The 19974-nt window shown below is 46.9% G+C and overlaps 4 protein-coding genes across 4 annotated transcripts; 1 reads left to right on the forward strand and 3 right to left on the reverse strand.

Annotated features, from left to right (window-relative positions):
* Positions 1 to 225: 225 nt before the first annotated feature.
* On the reverse strand, positions 226 to 2982 carry EXG1_1 (Glucan 1,3-beta-glucosidase; the record flags this gene model as incomplete). Its single annotated transcript, XM_031151273.1, has 5 exons — positions 226 to 748; positions 827 to 2006; positions 2111 to 2535; positions 2591 to 2627; positions 2676 to 2982. The coding sequence occupies 5 exons, from the start codon at positions 2980 to 2982 to the stop codon at positions 226 to 228; spliced, it is 2472 nt and encodes an 823-aa protein (XP_031004399.1).
* A 4974-nt stretch (positions 2983 to 7956) lies between these two features.
* LAE1_7 (Secondary metabolism regulator LAE1) lies at positions 7957 to 9224 on the reverse strand (the record flags this gene model as incomplete). Its single annotated transcript, XM_031151274.1, has 4 exons — positions 7957 to 7987; positions 8044 to 8167; positions 8225 to 9005; positions 9054 to 9224. The coding sequence occupies 4 exons, from the start codon at positions 9222 to 9224 to the stop codon at positions 7957 to 7959; spliced, it is 1107 nt and encodes a 368-aa protein (XP_031004408.1).
* A 231-nt stretch (positions 9225 to 9455) lies between these two features.
* On the forward strand, positions 9456 to 11051 carry gsfF_2 (Cytochrome P450 monooxygenase; the record flags this gene model as incomplete). Its single annotated transcript, XM_031151275.1, has 3 exons — positions 9456 to 9678; positions 9735 to 9820; positions 9876 to 11051. 3 exons carry the CDS (start codon positions 9456 to 9458, stop codon positions 11049 to 11051), a joined length of 1485 nt encoding a protein of 494 aa, XP_031004387.1.
* Positions 11052 to 15573: 4522 nt separating this feature from the next.
* NEO1 (putative phospholipid-transporting ATPase) lies at positions 15574 to 19649 on the reverse strand (the record flags this gene model as incomplete). The annotated part of the gene is made up of 2 exons (XM_031151276.1): positions 15574 to 15691; positions 15754 to 19649. The coding sequence occupies 2 exons, from the start codon at positions 19647 to 19649 to the stop codon at positions 15574 to 15576; spliced, it is 4014 nt and encodes a 1337-aa protein (XP_031004409.1).
* Positions 19650 to 19974: the final 325 nt, after the last annotated feature.

Genomic DNA, 19974 nt, shown 5'->3' on the forward strand with positions numbered 1-19974 from the left:
AGAAAGAAAAATATGCTCCGTATATACTATAGTAATAGGACTATATATACTTAGTAGAGTTTATGTATATTAGTATGCTTAGAATATATTAACTCTAAGCACCAGCTAGGGTTATTATTAGGGATAGTAGCTGGCCTAGTATAGCCTATTACACCACCTTACTTGAGCCAGTGTAGAGAATTACAGACATTTATTCGGATATTAATTTCTACACTGGCCGAACTTTTATCTACACTGGTTCAGCTCAGACCCGGACCTATACATCGACACAAGATTATTAAAAACATTCTTGTTAACCCCAAACGGAACCTCCGGCGTCCCAGCCACATCCAGCATACTCAGTGCCCCGACTGTACTCAGCCCATAAATATTTACCGCCCCATTCGTGCCCTCGAGCGACACAATGCTATTCTGGCAGTTCTGCGGCCCCGCAGAACCTGTCGCCGGATCCGTAGAGCACGCCGTGGAGTACGCGGAAAAGAAGCTGTAGTGGTCCGATCCGTAGTCCATGATATTCGACGAGTCGAGGATGCGCAGCCCCCAGGCCATCTCGCAGTTCCCGGTCGTGGACGAGGCGCACGAGGTGGCGAAGTCCGGGTCGTTGAGCTCGGGTACTACGGGGTATGGCATTGAGGAGGCGGAGGGCTGGTAGTAGGGTGTTTCCGTTTGGAGTTGGGCTGCGAATATGTTTTCGGTGTTGGAGAATTGGTATTGGTAAAGGCTGTGATGCTCTACTCCAGTGCCGACACTATTGGATCGTCTAAGTTAGCTTTGCCATCATTTTGAAGTGCCGTGGGAAAAGGGGTGAGAAGAAGGAAATACTAACAGCCAGACAGGTCCATTTGTGCTCTCAATCAAGAGTCCACGTCCAGTGTAGATACTGATTTGGGTGTTGGCTGAACTATCAATATCATGATCTGCGGTCCACAACCACACATTCTCAAGATAAACGCCAGATGCCCCAGTGGTAACATGCATGCTCATATACGCCCCAAGACAAGTGGTGCTAGTCGTTGGGCATTGAGAAGCCTGCAGATTTGACCCGGCGAAGCCACCGATACGCGTGTGAACATCCCAAATCCCGGATCCTGATGAAGCGGCCAAGTTCCACTCGATCAATGTGGCACCCGCTTGGATGCCTTGTGTCGCTACAACCATGTCGGTCCATTGGACTGAGCCTGAGCTGCCACTGGCACCAACTTGGACAACTGGTTGGGGGTTGCTTATATCATTGAAAAAGTCTCCCGAGGACATGATCACGGAATAGGATTCTCCGGCAATCTTGGATCCTGGGGGGATTGTGATTGTGCTTGTGACGAGATAAGTTCCAGCGTCAAAGAAGCAAAGTTGGCCGGCGGAGGCAGCAGTGTTGAGCGCGGACTGGACTGCTGATGTGTCATCTGTCGTACCATCACCCTTTGCCCCGCTACTCATAACGCTGAGGACTTGAGCAGTGGTCAAAGTTTCGAATTGCGGCTTGCTCATTTGATAATAATTGGCGCCATTCAATAAAGACGAGGGTCTCGTGTTTGGTGTGATAGATCCCTGAAATGCCGTCGGTCCAGATGGGCTGTATTCATGTCCTTGTCCCCAGCCTGCAATTGTCGTACTCCCGCCTGCCAAGAGACTTCCACTTGGCCCCTCAACAGCCGTTCCTACAGAATCAAGAACAATGTTCTCCAAGATGATACTACCATTTGTATACCCAGTTGAGGATGTTGAATCATAGGCAGTTTTCACACCAGTTGTTGTCCCCGAGATGGTTGAGTCAATGACGATGATGTTGCCGATTTCTTGGGAACCAGCTCCGCCTGCGCTGATGTCGATACCAGTACCACAATTATTAATAACAAGTCCAATATACGTCCAACTCCAGTCCCAGGAGTGAGAAATAGCAGTTACGCAGTTGTTGAACGTGAGTCCACGCATCGTGAATTGTTGGTTGCCAACATTAGCGCCAATATTTCCCCCATTAAATGTCAAATCACTGAGGAACCCCGCCGATCCTATGCATTTATGTCAGTATTTGAGTGGTAATTTGAGAATATTCATTCAAAAACATTTTAGGGGCCTGCAATTAAATTTGAAGGTTGCAGAGCAAATAACATACCACTTTCGCAGAAGAGACCCACATGCAGCGTTCCCGACGCCGCACTCATTTCAAAGACAACATTTTGAATGCTGGTGGCTTGAGCTGTAGGCCAATGAATACCATTGATAAAAGTAGTTGCTGGAATATTTGTGGTATCGATGACGAAATTGCGGATTTGCCTGTAGAAAAGTGTCGTAGTGACCCAGTTCGGGTATTGGGTGTAATAAGGGTCTGCATCAATGAGAGCCAAACCCTGAGAATCGGGGAAGCTAGCAGAAGCTTTGATTATAGGGACGTCATTCGGATTACCGATCAGTTGCGTGAAGTATGCCGGGTTGATAGGACTGGAAATCACGTAGGTACCGGCGGGGAAATAGATCACTGCTGGCGTCGTTGTTGAAGAACTGCAGCCTTGACCACATCTACCTCCGTCGATAATCGCCCTAGAGATAGTAAGCACGCGCCCATGAATTCTAGAGTGTGTTTGTCTTTACTTACTTATTGATCGCAGCTGTGTCATCTGTGGAACCATCCCCTGTAAATTGTCAGAATATATCCACAAAAATCGTCCTGTGAGAATTACCTAAAGCTCCATAGTCCTTCACATTTCGATAAACGACGTAGCCAGATGCGCCAAAAGCAGATATGCCTTGGTGGGTGATCCCCTCATACCAATACGCCGCTGCTTCCGCTGCATCAACATGAGGCGTAATTGCTGTATTTGGCGCAAGCGTAGTATCATTGCTAGTTGGACGGGTCGCATGAATTTCAGAATATGCCAAACTCACAGCTGCACTAGCCAGCCTATCATTTTGCGGGATGACCAGTTGGTCGGCGACAATTATTGACATCAGGGGCGCTAAAGCCCCGATATGGTACGAGAAACGCATTGGGAAGAATTCAAAGTAGACAATAGCAACCTTGAGTAAAGATTGATAGACACAAAGGAGAGACAGTCAACTACCAGGGGCAGTTGAAGGTAGGTATATATAGGGAACAGGGAGAGACATGGCCACTTGTAAAGTTGTGAGTTAGATTGTGAAGGTGTTCAGTTCTGAATCATCCGACCTCTTTGAGTTAGTGACCAAAATTCACAAAGGTCATTTTCCCGTGAACGTGGAAGTTTCCTATACAAGCCACATCCGTGTTCGAAGTGTGTCGTCAAGATGTGAATACCACGACGTAAAGTCTACCCACGAATAGGACTCGCACGTCTTTTGCAAAGTGTGACCGACAACGGGCCGTTGGAACCAAATAGGCTTAAATATGATAAAGCTTGAGATGGCTTCAGAAACTGGAGTCGGAGAAACGTTACTTCCAGCGGACCAGCCCATTGTTACTAGACCTAGATAGAGTTGCGCGGCACTAGAATGATCGGCAAAGTACAGCACTACTAGTGCGGAAGCGTGATGAACTTGAGAGACCCGCCAGATCAGATCATATGCAATGGCGTGGACAGAGATGAAAAGAACATATGGTACTGTACTTACCATACGGAGATAGAGGTACCGCCGTATTTTGCGATATATTGTCTAGGAGGCAAAGAGACGAGACGCAAAATAAGAGAATAACAATGAAATAAAACAGGAAAGTATCTTCGCTGAGCAGATGGGCAGTAAGGACCAAGAGGAGCAGGGAAGCAAGGAACGAACAGGGAAGAGCAAGCCGTCAAGCCGTGGTTGAGATCTCGTGCAAGGCACAAAGGTACGACATGCTCATCATGCACGCAAGAGGGGAACAGACCAGCTGCTGGGTCGTCGAATCATCCAAGAACAAAAAGGGGTCACTTGCCTTGGAGGACCGTGATGTGTCTCAAGGGGGTTTGTGGAGGATGGAGGAAGGAGATTGTGGGGTAGTAGAGAAGATCGGCATGCGAACAAGATTCTCGCCAATAGGCTGTTGTTCGGCCAGATCCTGCACCCATCCTCGGCTGTCCTAGCTCACCCCCTGACTCCAGCCAGTCTCTGTAACATACCCTTTGGGGAAGGTAGCAAACAGTCACAAGACTTGAGATTATGGCCACGATGAAGGAGCACACAAGCTCTTCCTTGCTTTACAGCACACTGTTCTGGTGGCAGTCGATACCTGTACGGAAAACCCTCAAATTATGCGCCTTGCCTCCCAAAAGGTTCCATGCCAGGTCGCTGGAGAGCGAGATGACTCAGTGGCGCCCAAACAAGATTCCCGATATCATCATCAAGCTTTGATCAATTCAGGAGGACGGCAAGATCGAAGACGACGAATATTATTCCGATGCCGATGAGGATCAAGACTGAGACTGAGACTCGGAGCTTTGATTTGCAGGGGAGGATGAAGAGCGTGATATCAGTGAGGAAGATCAATTTAGCATTAATGATCAGTACATTAGCTATTTATAATTAACACCAAGCAGAATATCTCACGGTATTCCGAGACGAACTTCCTAATGCTGGCATGCTACTCTACTCCGAGGGCTTGGGTAACGGCTGTCCTATCACATTTACGCTTTTCCTAAGCTTCCACCTGAACTACGGCTTCGAATCTGGCGCGCCACGTTCCGATCGAAGCGACGCATCGAATTATTCAGATCTTGGCTTGATAATGGACCCTCATATTTTGCTGATTGCATTAGTCTACTTCCATCCACGTCCGAAGTCAACCAGGAAGGCCGCGTCGAGACATTGCGATGCTTTAAGCTTTTGATCCAATCCAAGACCTCTGGGGCCTCAGTCTACTTTCGTCCTACTATGGATACTATCATTTTCGCAGATGCATTTACTATCCCCAAATATATGCAGGCACGCCTTTGTCCAACCGGGATCCGCATTAAGCGGCCTGTCATGCCATGCACACCATAAAAACTGTTCATCGCTCTATTATGCCCATAGTCGTATTCGACTCCGGTAAACTCCCGACCACAAGGACAGACCGGCCAAGCCCATACCTGCGGATTCGTCGGATTTCTATCCCGAGGTCACCATGCCCGAAACCTCGGAAGTTGATGCTAGATCTAGAATATCTTCGATTGCCTAGATGTTTCCGGAGCGGGTATGTACATGGCGAGGGCTCAGACGGGGTAGATGCCTCCAACTTCTGTCTTACCCACGAACTTGTGCCGCTCGAATGCCGCTATGATGCGGTCGCTGCACGCCCAGCAGGTGTCTTTCGCCAAGTTCGTTGCACAGTGGCAGCTTTTATAGCCGTGCGGATAGAAACCCTGGGCTTTTGTGGCAGGGCCCGCAGACTGGTCTCCACCAGCCCTCCTTATCAAGTGGTTCTCTAACAATGTTGTTGCGTCGACGCTACCTTCCACCATGAGACCATGGATTCGCCGTTGGTTTTATATTTCATTTCGTGTTTCGCGCGCCGACAGCAGAACAAATTGCCGTATTCTTTCGCGTAGCCTGTCTTGATGCCCCAGATATTCCTATGGCCGCGTGGACTTCGAGAGAATTGATAGCGTCGCGAGATCATGTCGGCCCTGAATGGCTTCCTTGTGCACTAGGCGCATTTCCTTCTGTTTCATCTCGAGACTTGAACTTACTACTAAACATTGAGGTTCCAGTGAATCGAGGGAGCGGCGTTGGTATATTGGGGGCAATTTTGCAGTATCAGAAGACAATCGTAAAAATCGCGAATCAAGCTTGATATTTGCTATTTTTGTTTGCAGCTGGATAGTGCCGGCGGAGAAATTGCAACTCTTGAGAAGAACCAAAGCCAAAGAGATAAAGAAAGGATCAAAATTTGAAAGAACTTTATTGTTCACAGCGATTGCCTTGCAATTCTTTGGATCTTAACAAAGACTTTCTGTTCCATGCTGGAGAGGATGATTTAAGCTGTCAGTCAGAACAAAGCGAGTTGCGGAACGAATAATACCTGCTTCGAGTCTGAGCGCCGAGGCATACTATGTCCAGAAATAAATCCCAGAGCGACAGATAATAAGAGGTCCAGATGATTATGCCTGCTTGAGAGATCTGCCATCTTAATTCCCCATCCAAAGCCGGTTTCTGTTTTATTCAACACTCATACAATACATACGAGAACACTGCATCTTATTTCATGCATTGTATTTCATACCAACGAAATGTGGTAAGAGTGTATTGTGCAACCTGCGCCGTCTCTTCCGATGGAAGAGAATATGGAATTGTGCCTGTGAAGGGTCAATACCACGCGCCGGCCACAATTGACTTATTATACGTTGTATTTGCGCAGATAGATGGGATGATAATCAAAAGACCGTCGCGCTCGCCGCAGTGCGCTATATAAAGTAAATATACTCCAAGGTCATCCACCTTCAAAATAACACTACAGACATGGGTCGATATTTGCGAATCTTGTCGTACAACTCGACGCTTAACTTGAGTGACTTGATCTTGCCCAGGAATAGAGTAGCGCTGAAGGATCAAACATCTCTTCCAACAAAATTGCATAGAGGGAAGCCATCATTATGGTATTTGAGCATAGCAGGTAGGAACTACCCCCTTGATGATGCTTTGAAGGCTAGCTAACCTACCCAGTACTAGAGGAAGCCCTTTGACGCAAGACCCTGATGATGCCTTGATAAATTTGGCACATTTGAGACTCGACCTCCCCGATCCCCAACAAGAGCTCTGCATCCAGACAAATCCACTTGGAAACTTCAAGCTCTTCCCAAAGCTACCCACAGAGCTTCGAGTCATGGTCTGGAAAGCCACCGTACGACCTCCACGCCTGATCGACCTCGAGCTAGAGTGCTTCTGGCTACGGGACGACATCAAAATACCGTACAAGAACGCGCCCCCACTGCCATCAACCCTATACGCCAACCGCGAAAGCAGGCGTGAAGCTTTGAAACACTACGGGCTCTTCTACACTATCCCGCAATCCCGTCAGCCATTTCTCGAATATTTGGCTAATCCGGGCTATAGGGAACCAAGTCGACCGGTTTGTATCAATATTCCAAGTGACGTGCTTACATTCCACGGGATCTCGGCCCTCGAATATACCACTGCATGTCTCCATTTGGAAGATCAGGAGTACAGATTTCCTGGCGTCCAAACCCTGGCTATCAGCCATGTGGACACTGGTGATCATCACGGCTTGAGAAGGAAGTCTGCCGAGAAGAGGAGCGACTGGCAGATATTTCCATCTCTGCAGAAGATCATCCTTCTAGCCGACAAGAGTGAAACAGAGGACTGGATCATGGACAAGACGACTTGGGGAGGTGAAGCACTCAGAGTGAGAATTTTGGAGCAATTGGAGAGACTTGCGCTTTTGGAACCAACTCGTTCTGTACCGGAAGTGGTTTTGATGCCTGCGCGGCCGATGACGAAGGAGCTCTGTTACCTTTAACAGCTCATATAAACTTGGCCTTGGTCGCATCGAGCAGCAGCGTTAGAGTGTTCTTCGAATGTAGCACGAAGCAGCCTCCAAAACTTTGAAATGCTTCTGGGCCAACTCTTAGATAGGACTTTTAAGTATGAATAGGACTCATGCAGCTATGTATAACTTAGCATCAGAATAAACATAATCAATACACGTAATTCAACCCTCTGGAATCCTAACTTACATGTAATTAAGATGCAGTGAAGCTCAAATTTGGAAAGGGCTTGTGTAGAGCCTCGGCTAAGTGGTCAAGCAGTGATCCCTTCAGGCATGTGATAGGCCCCACTTTCCAGGGTCAGTGCGGGGTGGGTGTAGGGCTGTGCTGTGACATGGCATGGGGCCCCAAGGAGAGGTTGAAGTCGCGTTTGATTATTTTCTTCTTTCTTCTCGGATGAGAAGAGGCATTAAGTAAAATTCGCAAATGTATGTAGAGGTAGATTTTATATCGTTATATGTCGTATAAACAAAAATTGTCATGGATATCAACACAACTATCTTCGCACGGAGCAAAATTCAGTTTATCAAAGACTTTTCCGCCCCGTTACAAAACACCTTTAATAATGTTAGACCATGGTTTAGTGAAGAGTTAATGAGCACAGTATACTTACGCTCGAGTGAAAGTGTGCATTCCTGGATCTTTCAATTCAGTCCTTACTTTTCCAAGCAGCGCATGAACAGATGTTGCCTCCCACCCGGCTTTTGTAAATAACATCATAGAATAATTCTCCATCCCTAATCAATTCCAGCGTCAGTGCTACTCAACTTGTGAAGCCCAACAGGGTTACTCACCTCCATCTAACATATGGGACAGATAATATGCCCCGAGCGCTTTCAATTTTTTATTCTTCGGCCACGGCCCTACCGGTATAATTCTTGATTCCAAATGCACGTCCTCGAATCCCACTTCCTGGAGCCATTCCGGCACCTTTGGCGTGGGATCGAAATCCATTCCCATTCCCTTTGCGATCCCATGAAAAGTTTCTTTCCACGCCTCGCAGGCTTTCCCTCTCTCCTTGAACGTGTCATCTAGACATTCAAATTGCGTTCTGATATCTGTAACCTCTATCCGGCCGCCCGGTTTCAAATGTTCAAGAGCTTCTGAGAAGAGTTCCTTCCAATCGCGTATACTGCCGACCATGTTTCGAATGTGTATGAAATCTATCGAGTCTTTTGTTCGAAGCCACGGTCTTGTCACATCATCTATTTCAAATGAGACATTTGGAGGAACCCAGACCGGTTGGATGGGCGATATATCGACGCCGGTGATTTGCGCAGAGGTATATTTATCGCCCATCTCGATCGCCCAAATGCCGGTGCCTGTCCCCACGTCGAAGATGCGCTGCACGGTTGGGGGTAGGTCTGTCGCAGTAATCTCGCCATCGAGACACATTTTCAGGATGTGATGTTGAAGGTCGAGACGATCTTGTTCCGATTCGTCATTTGGTAAAAGAACGCGATCGCTGCCATGGTATCGATGGCCGTGCTCATGGATATGCTCGAATTCTAAAGAGCCGAGAGATGTTGTAAGGGAGCGAATACTGCCGTCATCGTAGCCGGAATCACTATCGTGCTACAAGAATTAAGAGATATTCGAAGAAAGGAAAATGGAGATTCCTACATCGACTTCTATGATTGATGCTAAATCATCGTCTATCAGTATTCCGGGGTCTGGCGCTTTGGGATGTTCTGGCCCACTAACCCCGGATTCAAATCCCGAATCAGTCGTGGCAATCGTTGCAGCATCTGAGTCTGGGGGCGGCTTTTGTGGAGTACTAGTATGAGAGCTCATACTTGCGATGGCTAGAGGTGATTGTTGTGATGCGTGAGGTAAAGTTGATACGCTTATCGTATCGCGGAGAGAAATACAGTTACGTGCTAGTACATCTTTGACTAGCGCGGAGGTGAAGATCCCCCTTAAAATGACAATTTCTCGAATGATCTGAGACCTCTCGCTATATACTAACTAGCTTCTGGGCATTATCCTCAGATCGTCAGATTCTCCGGAGTCCCCAAAAGCGTCATGTCTGTATCTGTAGAAGAACCTACATATGCGACATACTTGAAGCTAGTCACTAGCGCATTCCTGGCCTGCGTGACACTGATATTTGTCCGCCGACGCTGGTTCTCATCTATCAGCGATATCCCTGGGCCTTTCCTGGGCTCATTTTCAGTTCTCTGGCAGATAAGGCATGCCATCAAAGGTCATACAGAGGAAGAAACTATCGCAGAACATAGGAGACATGGTACGTAGATCTCAATCAGCTGCGAGGACTGGACAAGAGTAATGTGATTAACGTAGGTGACTTCGTTCGTATTGGGTACAACGAAGTCAGCATTGGCCATCCGGACGCAATTAACGAAGTCCTCAAGAGCCAGATGAACAAGGTATATATGCGTGAAATCCCAATTGATCCTACATGATGCTGACCGAATCGTGAAGGGTGATTGGTACAGAATCTTCTCACTTCCTGATTCTCGCTATGTCAACCAGATGTCCGAAGTAGACGCAAAGCGTCACATTACAAAGACCAAAAATATCGCCCCCGGATATGCGTTTTCAAATGTCATTAAAGCTGAACCATATGTCGACGGCGCGCTTCGCCTTTTTGAGAAGCGCCTCGACAGCCTCTCGGAAGCCCACTTGCCTGTGAACTTCGACGAGTGGTTCAACTTCCTTGGTTTCGACATTATGGGTGAAGTGACATTTTCTAAGCAATTCGGCTTCCTCGACCAGGGCCGGGATATAGGAGGTGCGATTGCAAACACTCGTATGCTTGGCATCTATGTGGCTATCATGGGCCATTTCTGGTGGGCACATGATTACCTCCTAGCAAATCCCCTGATCGGATACCTTAACCTGCAGCCAACTATGCATATTTTTGACACTGCTCTTGCTGCTGTTGATCGAAGATCTAAAAATGACCAAGTCCGTAAAGATATGATTGAACAGTGGATGGACATGAGGAAGAAGCATCCAGAACGCATGGAGGAAAAAGAGATCCTAGCTGCTGCAGTAGCAAATATTGGGGCCGGGGCCGATACTGTTAGCGCTACATTGCAAGCTTTGTTTTACAACTTGTTGAGAAACGAAGAGACACTGACACAACTGAGGGAAGAGATTGACGGTGCCAACTTGGCTGAGGTGCCGACCCACGAAGAGACTCAGCAACTACCTTTCCTGCAGGCTTGCATAAAAGAGACGCTTCGTGTCCACACCCCAGTAGCCTTTGGTCTACCACGCGTCGCACCCAAAGGCGGCGTGACCGTCCTTGGCCGACACTTCGACGAAGGCGTTATCCTCAGCGTCAACCCCTGGGTGATACACCAGCGTCCTGACATATTTGGAAACGACGCGGATGTATTTTCACCAGCTCGCTGGATGGATCCTATTCGCGCTCGCGAAATGGAGAAAAGCTTCACTGCGTTTGGTGCGGGATATAACCAGTGCCCTGGGAGGCATTTGGCTCATATGGAGCTCTGCAAGACGACCGCGATGCTGGTTCGAGATTACGATATCAAACAGGTCAACAAGGGGAAGAGTTGGAGGTTTGAGTCTCACTTTACGGCCGTACCATATGATTGGCCATGCTACGTGACGAGGCGCTGTAACCAGTGATTGAATAGCGAGATCTGTGGTTGTGATAATTGTTGTATTGTAAGGTAGGTGCAAGCGTGAGGTTATATTTTGAGTCATGTCACGTGCTTAAGTATCCATACTTTGAATTTGTACTTCAGCAGCTTGCACCCACACATATTATGGTGTAAGGAATTGGTCTTTGCTCTACCTGTCCCATTTATAGACATCCCGTCCTTTTTTGTCTGGAAGTTTCTCGCTCTTGGAGGTACAAGGCTGAATGAAGTAGTTCTACGGTGAAAGTAACGGTGTTGTTACTTCCTGCTGCACTTTATCTTCCTTTCTCTGCAACTTTCCAACTAAGACTTTGACAAAGCACATTGCAACACCACCCCTACTACGTCTCGACGCGGCGACAGTAATGAAGGGCACATTCTTCGCATATATATATTATTTTTTTTTGAGGTTGATCCGTATTATTATAAACTACCTCAATATCTAGCAGCTCATTGGTACCTCCACATGTCTCTAAAAACTAAAGAATTGCTTCAAAGCCTGCATCTTGTTTGCCTTGGATATGTACTATGAATTTCCATCACGTTTCGATCCTAATTGCTGCTAGCCACCACCCGAAGCATCATTGTTATTTCAGGCCTCTTCAGTTATCCTCCCACATTATGTCGAAGCTCACAGAGGCAGAGAGTTATGGTCCCAATGGTGGATGGTAATCTTTGGAACTTGCCACGTCGAGTCCTCTTCCACGAGCTTCGCAAAGCAGTGTTCTAAAAACTTGACGCTACGATCACTTTCCTCCTGTTTCCATGCAAGATGGCCAATTGTGCCAGTCGAAATCTCATGTCGAAACTTCTTTCGTATGCTTTTCGGCATAGGATATGAACGATGTCCATCCATGACCAACCTAAGTTCCTCAAGATCATGGAAAAAGCGAAGACAACGAGCCATGACTCCGGTCTGTCTCAAACAACTTTCTACTCCAAAATCAATCATCCATCGGCGTATTTCCAATGACTTGACCCCCTGAAAATTGCAAGATCGGAAAATGGATGGTTTATTTGCCGTTCCAAATTCATCGCCGTTAACCAATGACGACAAGTCGATATAGAGAAGGTCGCGGTTGGGATTGAATATAATGGGCTGTGGTGCTCTAGGCGAGCATGGACAATAAGGGCTCTCTCTGAACAGAATACGATATTTCCGAAGAGTTTCAGATCGGCTCTCTTTATCGACATAAAGAGTGACAGGTAGTTGCATGTGTTGCGATATAGACCGACAGGAAGTCCATCTGCCATAAATCAACCCGTTGAGACACTCAGGATCTCTCTTGCCGAAAGAAGATTTTGTTGGTCGAAGGTTGACTTTTCGAGGTGCAGGAAAGCAAAGTCGCCAGATCGCGAGACGGACCTCGATCGGGAGTTTCGGGAAGAAGTGAAAGATGTTGAGGTCTTCGACACCAGGACTGAATAATTCTTGGTCACTATCGGGCATCTCGTTTGCGAATAAAGCGCTTGTGAGACTTTCCATACTTTCGGTGGCAGCTAAAGAGGTCAGCCTAGGTCAATCATCAGGATAACATATACTCTACCTTGAGCCTGAAGAGTGTCTTGAGTCATCATCTTGCTATTTAATGGATTTTGCAGTTGCGATCTGGATTTGACGGTTTATATTGAGACCACTAAAGAGCTAAGTGCTGAGGTATAGGAAGGGCCTCTTATAGACCTGAAAAGCGCTGGCTAGATCGCCGGCTGATGACGTGAGGCGGAAATATACTGCATTCAATATTAAAACGCCTACTAAACTGAATTGAATTGGAGATGGAACAGTGGCTGGAAGTTGAGTGTGAATAGAATAATGTGGTGGGCGTCGTGGTTCGTATATTGAACACTGGACGCAAGACGATTTATGATATATGGCCGTGTTGATCTAGGACATGTTGACTTGCCAGTCTTGTTTGAAGTTTACAAAGATCAATAACGATCGAGGACAAACGGAACGGATAGCCATCGTCATCAAGTTCCTTTTATCACATGTAGTTTAAAACTATACATAATCTTTCTCTCTTTCCTCTTTTACTCGCAATACTAAAGCCTTTAACCTAGTGGTTTTAGTTAAAAATAAAATTTGTAGCTGAGGTGGGCGCAGCACCCCCTCACAATTGGAATAGGTAGGTAGGACATTGTTTCGAGACGATCACGTGAAAGATACAAGCGAATGGGAAAGGGGAGCTCCTTCTTCATTTGGCGACCTTGCAGCCAATGCAACTCACATATTGTTTCAAGGAGCTGGTGCACTAATTATAATCAATGGGCTTCTGATCTTTATGAAAAAAAAACCTTCTACTCGCAATACCTACCCGCAGTACTTGAACGTTCTACCTTCTACTATAACATTCCTTACCTCCTGATGTTGATTCGCAGCCAGCCCCCTATCAAGAAGTTCGCATCCTTATGTCTTGCATTGACAAATAGAAAAGCACTACAATTGGAAGACAAAGCTAGACTTCGAGAAAGCAATATAGTTTTATTCCCCACGGCTGAAAATAAGAAGATTAATAAGAGGGTGTACGGGAAGCAATAAGCGAGGCATTAAAGGGGGTTTGGCCAGTATTTAGCTTATTTATCTCCAAACCAAACTATTAGGCTTCACTACCGGTATATAAGAAGTTTCATAAATAAAACAGCTTTATTAAAACAATTGAATATACGGCCATGAAAGATATGACAATGGCGGCGCTGGCGAGGACATGTGAAATATTGGATCATATGAAGAGGAGACAAATGGAGCCTGGGGCAACGCCGGTGACGAGGAAGGTATCCATGTCCTAGCTTCTGTGGGGTCTGTGTGATGACTTCAATGCATTCACTCTACTTTAAAGGAAAGCCTTGTTGTCAATACTCCATTTGCTGTCAAGAAGGTTTCTAATGGTCGAGCATTTCGCTATCAGGAAGATGTAAAGAGAACTCGATGTAGAGGCGGGTGGCTTGATAGTATTCTTCAGCACTTCAGGTAGGCTAATACTGCTAATGTAACTGTTGAACTTGAGAGTCGTAGAGTGCAAAGATGGTAAAGTTCGCAGTTCCACTGGGTATGACATTGGTCGAAGATCGCTGGAGTATATAGCTATTCTGGAGCGAACACGTACCTTGGCCTATACTTTCAAGCGGCAATGAACGGACTTAGGCTTATGTGAATTCAATTTACATAAGCCTAAGTTGCATCTTAAGAGGCTGTGTATACAAGAGAGGTTCAGTCGGCTTGTAAGCACCAATAAGTGATCTCAGTTTCAGTACAGTGAATCACACCCCCCTGTCCGTTGACCGTGGGAAATGCCGAAAAGAAGATATTCTTAAGAACGTTAAAGTATTTAAACTCTAGTTCCAACTTGAGAGAAGAGTAATGAATGAAACGAACATAGAGACACTAAAGTCATATCTGTGGCGTTGTATTATTCTGCTTTGAAAATTGAAAAGCACTTCAAAATTATTAAGACTCTAGATCTTAAGCCTTGCCTCGGGAACAGACACTGGCCAGTCTCTTGAACCAGCCATATGACTCTACAATCAATATAGTGCCGTTTGTTAATCATAGCTTTGCTGTTATTAAAATCCATACGTTCGTCTAGTGCTCAAACATTCATTCACACGTGCGATCAAACTTTTCAAAGTCCAAATCCACTTCACCAGAAAAGGCGAACAAGATAAAACCTCTTCCACCAACCAAACCATAATGTTTATCATGAAACCCAGCTAAATCGATCCCCGAGTCTCTAATTGTTCTACTTCGTAGATGGGATGCCAAACCATAACGTTCGCACGGTCTATATATATACCCCTTCCAGCAATCCAACCCAAAACAAGGAAAACGAACACAGAATCAAAGTATATTCACCTAATCAAACTCGAATACCAAATCAATCCTCCGCATAATACGGGGTATAAAAGCGCGAGAGGTGCTTGGATGCAAAATCTTTCCATTGCAAAAAACTATGATTCATTCAAAATTCATGAGTGTCGCTCGATGGTGCGTGGCTTTAAGGAAATATATCGCATCACTTTCGCATACTCTAGACCTCGGGTACGGAGCAATTCACAGGAGCAGATTGCGGAATAGGACAGGCAGTGTAGAAGAAGCAGTAAGCAGATAAGAGTTCTTGTGAAGAAAGGAGTTGCTGTCAAGTTTGTAACCAATATACAGTACCGGAATTGGATGAGAATGTGGTTAGCACAGCATACACAAATATTTTTTGAGATTTACGAGTTGTGCCTTGCTTCATGAGTATCGAAAGCCTTTGGTAGCAACGTTCGTACCGGATGATTTGGCCGTGAAAGCGGAAATACATCTATGTTTTGTTGATCACCAGCGCGATTATATACTCAGTAGCCGCATACCATGAAAGGTTTTACGCATATCAGTTGGATCATGCAAAAAGCAAGACACGAAAACATTTTAAACGGTTGAAATACAATCCAGTCATTTACCCAAGGCACGCTCTGAACACCTATCGCTAAGCTAAATACACCTGTCCTATCCTATTCCCCCGTCGGATTTATATACCCTGTACCTTGCGGTAACTAGGTGGTTTGATCGCGCGTCTAATCAACTTTCCTGCATAAGGCGGTATCAGGGAGATAGCTGATATTGCTGCGACGCGCCATACGAAGCCCCTATTTCAGGTCATTAGCACATGCCCAGAAAAAAAGGGAAGAGGAAGCAAAGGGGGACATACCAAGTAATAATGAAATTCAAATCAAAATACCCTCCAAGGAACGGTATACTCCCTAAATACAACAACAGTGTGCCAACCAGACTGAAAATCATCATCGGATGCCAAGTGGTAATCTCGAAGGCCACCATGCAAAGCTCATTCAGCACCAGCACCGTAAAGCTCACGGCTACCATCCGCGGCCCATCAACCTCTGTCAAGATCTGGCTAAGACCCTGGATCATGCCGCCTTGATAGATGGACACAAACACCCAGACGAAGAAGGTGCGATAGGAGAGCGACGCGCCGGTTGTTAGCTCTTTGTAGAGTTCCGGGTATAGGTTTGCGAGTTTCTCATCGACATCTTTGTCAAGGACGAGGGAGAATACGGGGGCCATTGTGTACACGGTTGCATAGCCCACCAACAACCAATCTTTGTATAAACCCTCGGGTTCAAATTTGATTGCAATGCTGTACATAGTCTGGCAGACGGATATAATCAGACCGCGGTGGATAACAAATTGCGCGAGCTTAGCGCTGCGCTTATAGCTGTTGCGACCGTGCCAGACGAGCAACTTGGTCAAGTGGCAGAACTGTGTGATGGAAAAGTCTGCCGCGAGGGAAGCTTGGCGTCCTTCTTTCCCGACGATACCGACACCGACGTCGGCGGCTTGAATCATGGAAACGTCATTGCCGCCATCGCCAATGCAGCAGATGCGTTTCTTGGTGTGGGCACGGATGAGCAGTGCAATATCTGCCTTTTGGGTTGGGGAGCACCGGCAGGCGATGACCGTGGGGAGGAGGACGGCGAGGGAAATGAAATCGGTGCGGAAGTGGGTGAGGAGGAGGGAGAGACTTTCGCCATCGATGAGGAGGCAGGAGTCGATTTTGCTGCGGAGGAAGTCAAGGTGATCTTGGGCGTTGTCTTTCCGTTTTAGCTTTGCTATGGTGTGAATGTATTGGCCCCTCGCTACTAGTCGTGCACTAACGGCCACGCAACGCGCTGTTTCCACTTTGTCGCCTGTTAACATCCATATCTTGATTCCAGCATTTCGTAGGAGCTCGAGTGACGGCTTTACATCCTTTTGTAGCTTGTCTTCGACCCCAGTGACACCTAAAAGTTCGAGGTCTCGCTCCAGATAGTGAGACACAACCCGTGCCATGCCAGTATCTCGGTTGTTGAGAGCCACTGAAGCCTCCCTATAACTGTTGGCAAACTCCTTGTATTGCTGGACTGACATTTTCTTCCTACCAACAACCAAAGTTCTTAGACCTTCGCGAGCCATGTTGGCAGTTTCTTCATCGAGCCAGTCGTTGGCAGCAACGATTGAAGACATGACCGTATCAGCACCCTTTTGGAAGAACCAGATTTCCCCAGCTTCAATATTCACGATTGATGATGTCTCTGATCCATCCAAGAATTGGGCGATGATACCCATTCTCTTACCATCTGATGTGAATGGAAAGACCTCCAGAATGCGAACTCTGACGACAGAGCGCCCGGTATCCACTGACTGAAGTAGCATGCCTTTGCGATCTCGATGGATCAATCGTAGCCCGACAGCCTCTGTCCACTTGACGATAGCTATTTCATCAGGCGATGATGCTTGGTACGATGTCACGGTCTCTCCATTTTCTTCTTCGATTGTAGGCGTGACGTTGTGGCAAATAGCGAGGGCAAGGACAACATCACGAACACGGGATCCTATTTCCCTCCTGGTTCGAGTCGCTGTTACTGTTGTTGAAGCAAGGAATGTCGATGAAGGTGTGATAAGCGTTGAAGCTTGAGCACCATCCATAGACTCCGGGATAGAGAATCCTTGTCGGATATAAGAAGCGACTTCGTCCATTGCCTCATTAGCGTAGGAGACAGTTCCCACGTGAATCTTCTTCATCTCCATTTCATTCTGAGTTAGGGTGCCGGTCTTATCACTCAGTAGATACTCAATTCGCCCCAATTCCTCGGGTATCGTGCTAGTCCTCACCACAGTTCCCTCAATACCTGAATCTCGCTGGATGAACCAAGAGTAGACACTCTTTCCCATGTCTAAATTGACTCGAAGACTGATGGGAACGATGGTCGAGAAAAGAACCAGAAACCTCATGATCTTAACATACCACTTGATACCTTCAACATGCTGGAACCCTTCTAAGGCAACCAGAACGATAGAAAGGGTGAGGGTCAGGGCGCAGAGAATCTTCGTGAGAGAATTGATTTCATACTCAAGAAGGCCAGTCTTTGAACGTGAGGGAGATGTTGACAGCGCTGATCTAGTTTGCGGCCCAGTGTACACAACTACAGCCAATGTCGTAGCATTCGAAGCAAGAACGGTGTTTGCCCATGCTGTATTGTCGATTGTCAAGGGTGATGATTCAGGATTTCTTTCTGAAGCGGCTTCGTTGAGAGGAGATGATTTTGGTACGTGGGGATCATATCCTATACTTTTTGGTAACAGCTCAACCGTTCCAATGAACTCGTTGACCTTCTTGTCTGGCTTTCCAGCAACGATACGAAGGCGTACAAATTCAGATGGCTGGAGATTTTGCGTAAGCGGTGACCCAAGTCGAAGCTTCCAATCCGTCTCGCCATCGAGTTGGTCTGTTCTAATAAATGTTTCGCCTACACCTCCAGCATCGGCTGAGGGGGAATTTCCGAGCCGCGAGGTAGACTCGTGTCCTTCGGCGGCAGTATCCGTAGTTTGGTCTATCGCAGGATCAGAGACTGGGTCCACCAGTAATGACTCCTCAACAACAGCAGCAGCTGGCTCCGATGTCGATGCTGATTCGTTTGTGAAGCTCTTAAGAATGACAACATCTGCCGGTACTCGCTGATCCTTACCCAATTTTAAAACATCGCCAACTTTCAAGTCTCGTGATTTCCGTGTCACTTCTCGGACCACAGTTGTAGGACGCTGGATTCCCGAGCTTTCCGCATTACTCTCTTCCTCCTGGATGTCAGATAGCCTGTCGGGTTCGACTAGACTCAATCGTTTCGACTTGCCCTTCCCTTTAGATTTCAGTTTCTTCTTGACGTGATATCTGTCAGAATTGGCAACACCGGGTGTGTCAAACGACAACATCGTATATCCTTCTGAATTCGCTTCGTTGTCCCTTTTTCTTCGCTGGATATCATCAAATGCCTCCTTCCCCAACGTAATCGCCAAGACGAATGCTAGTGGTACAATATAAGTTGACAAATATCCTATCCGTAACGGTGGAATGGCCTGGGAAAGTGCGACGAGTAAAAAGTACATGTTGAAAAAGAAAGAGAATTCGTTATACAAGGTTCGCGGTAAAAAGCTAATGGGGGTATATTTCGCGTTTGAAACTGCATTCGCAGGAAATCGTGCGGTTTGAGTGGTTCCGACAGACACGGAACGAGATGAGGCGGGGTCATGGTCTTCCTCCTGGTCTTCAGCGCCATCCTGGGCTACTGGTGAGCTGCTAGAAGTACCAAGAAAGCTGGATAGGCGTAGATGTGATCCTAAATTGTCTTTCACCCTATTGAAAGCATCACCACTGGGTTGCCGCGCGTGCCCACCCCCAGGGAGTAAAGGAGCATCATCTTCTGCGCTGTTTAAGCTCCCCCCCGAGTTTCGATTTGCCCCGTCAAGCCCCTGCTCGTCGTCCAAGAGGCCGTGTAAATCCTCATCATCCGTATCCCTCTTCCGCCCTAAATCTCCATAGCCTCTATTTCTGTTTCCTAGACCTCGCAGTCCACCCATACGCAGATTCCTTAACGGTATATGGGCCCCTCGTCTTTCTTCCGTTTTCCGGGGCTTCCGCGAAGAAGAGTTCGGCGGTTGAGATGTAGTTATGGGATCGAGCTCCTGAATATCCAGGTCGAGATCGGAATCGGAATCGGGTTCATGGACGGGAGGACCGGGGGCATCTGGCTGATTGTAAGGTCTCGAAGACATGCCTCATTGATGCGGCAGGCATGTACGAGGAGGAGGGGACTGATGTGAGAGAAATGCAGTGGGGTGTAGCGGGGTGTCGTGAAGTGAAGCAAAGTATGGATTTATTGAGAGTTTATGCTGCCACTATACGGAAAGTAAGCTTGTCTCAGCCATGGGATGTTGACACGCGGTTGAACGCGGTCGTTCCGGGGGTGCATGCAGGGTATTCTTGGTCGCTGCAGCTCGCCGTACAACAGAAAGCTGTAAGCTGGCCTTGTCGCGAAATACAGGTATGCATGTAACTATCCGAATCATCAAGATTCTTTAAGTCTACACTCTCACCTGT

This window comes from Lachnellula hyalina, assembly GCF_007821495.1.
Source record: "Lachnellula hyalina strain CBS 185.66 chromosome Unknown contig00090, whole genome shotgun sequence".
Classification (NCBI taxonomy): Eukaryota; Fungi; Ascomycota; class Leotiomycetes; order Helotiales; family Lachnaceae; genus Lachnellula; species Lachnellula hyalina.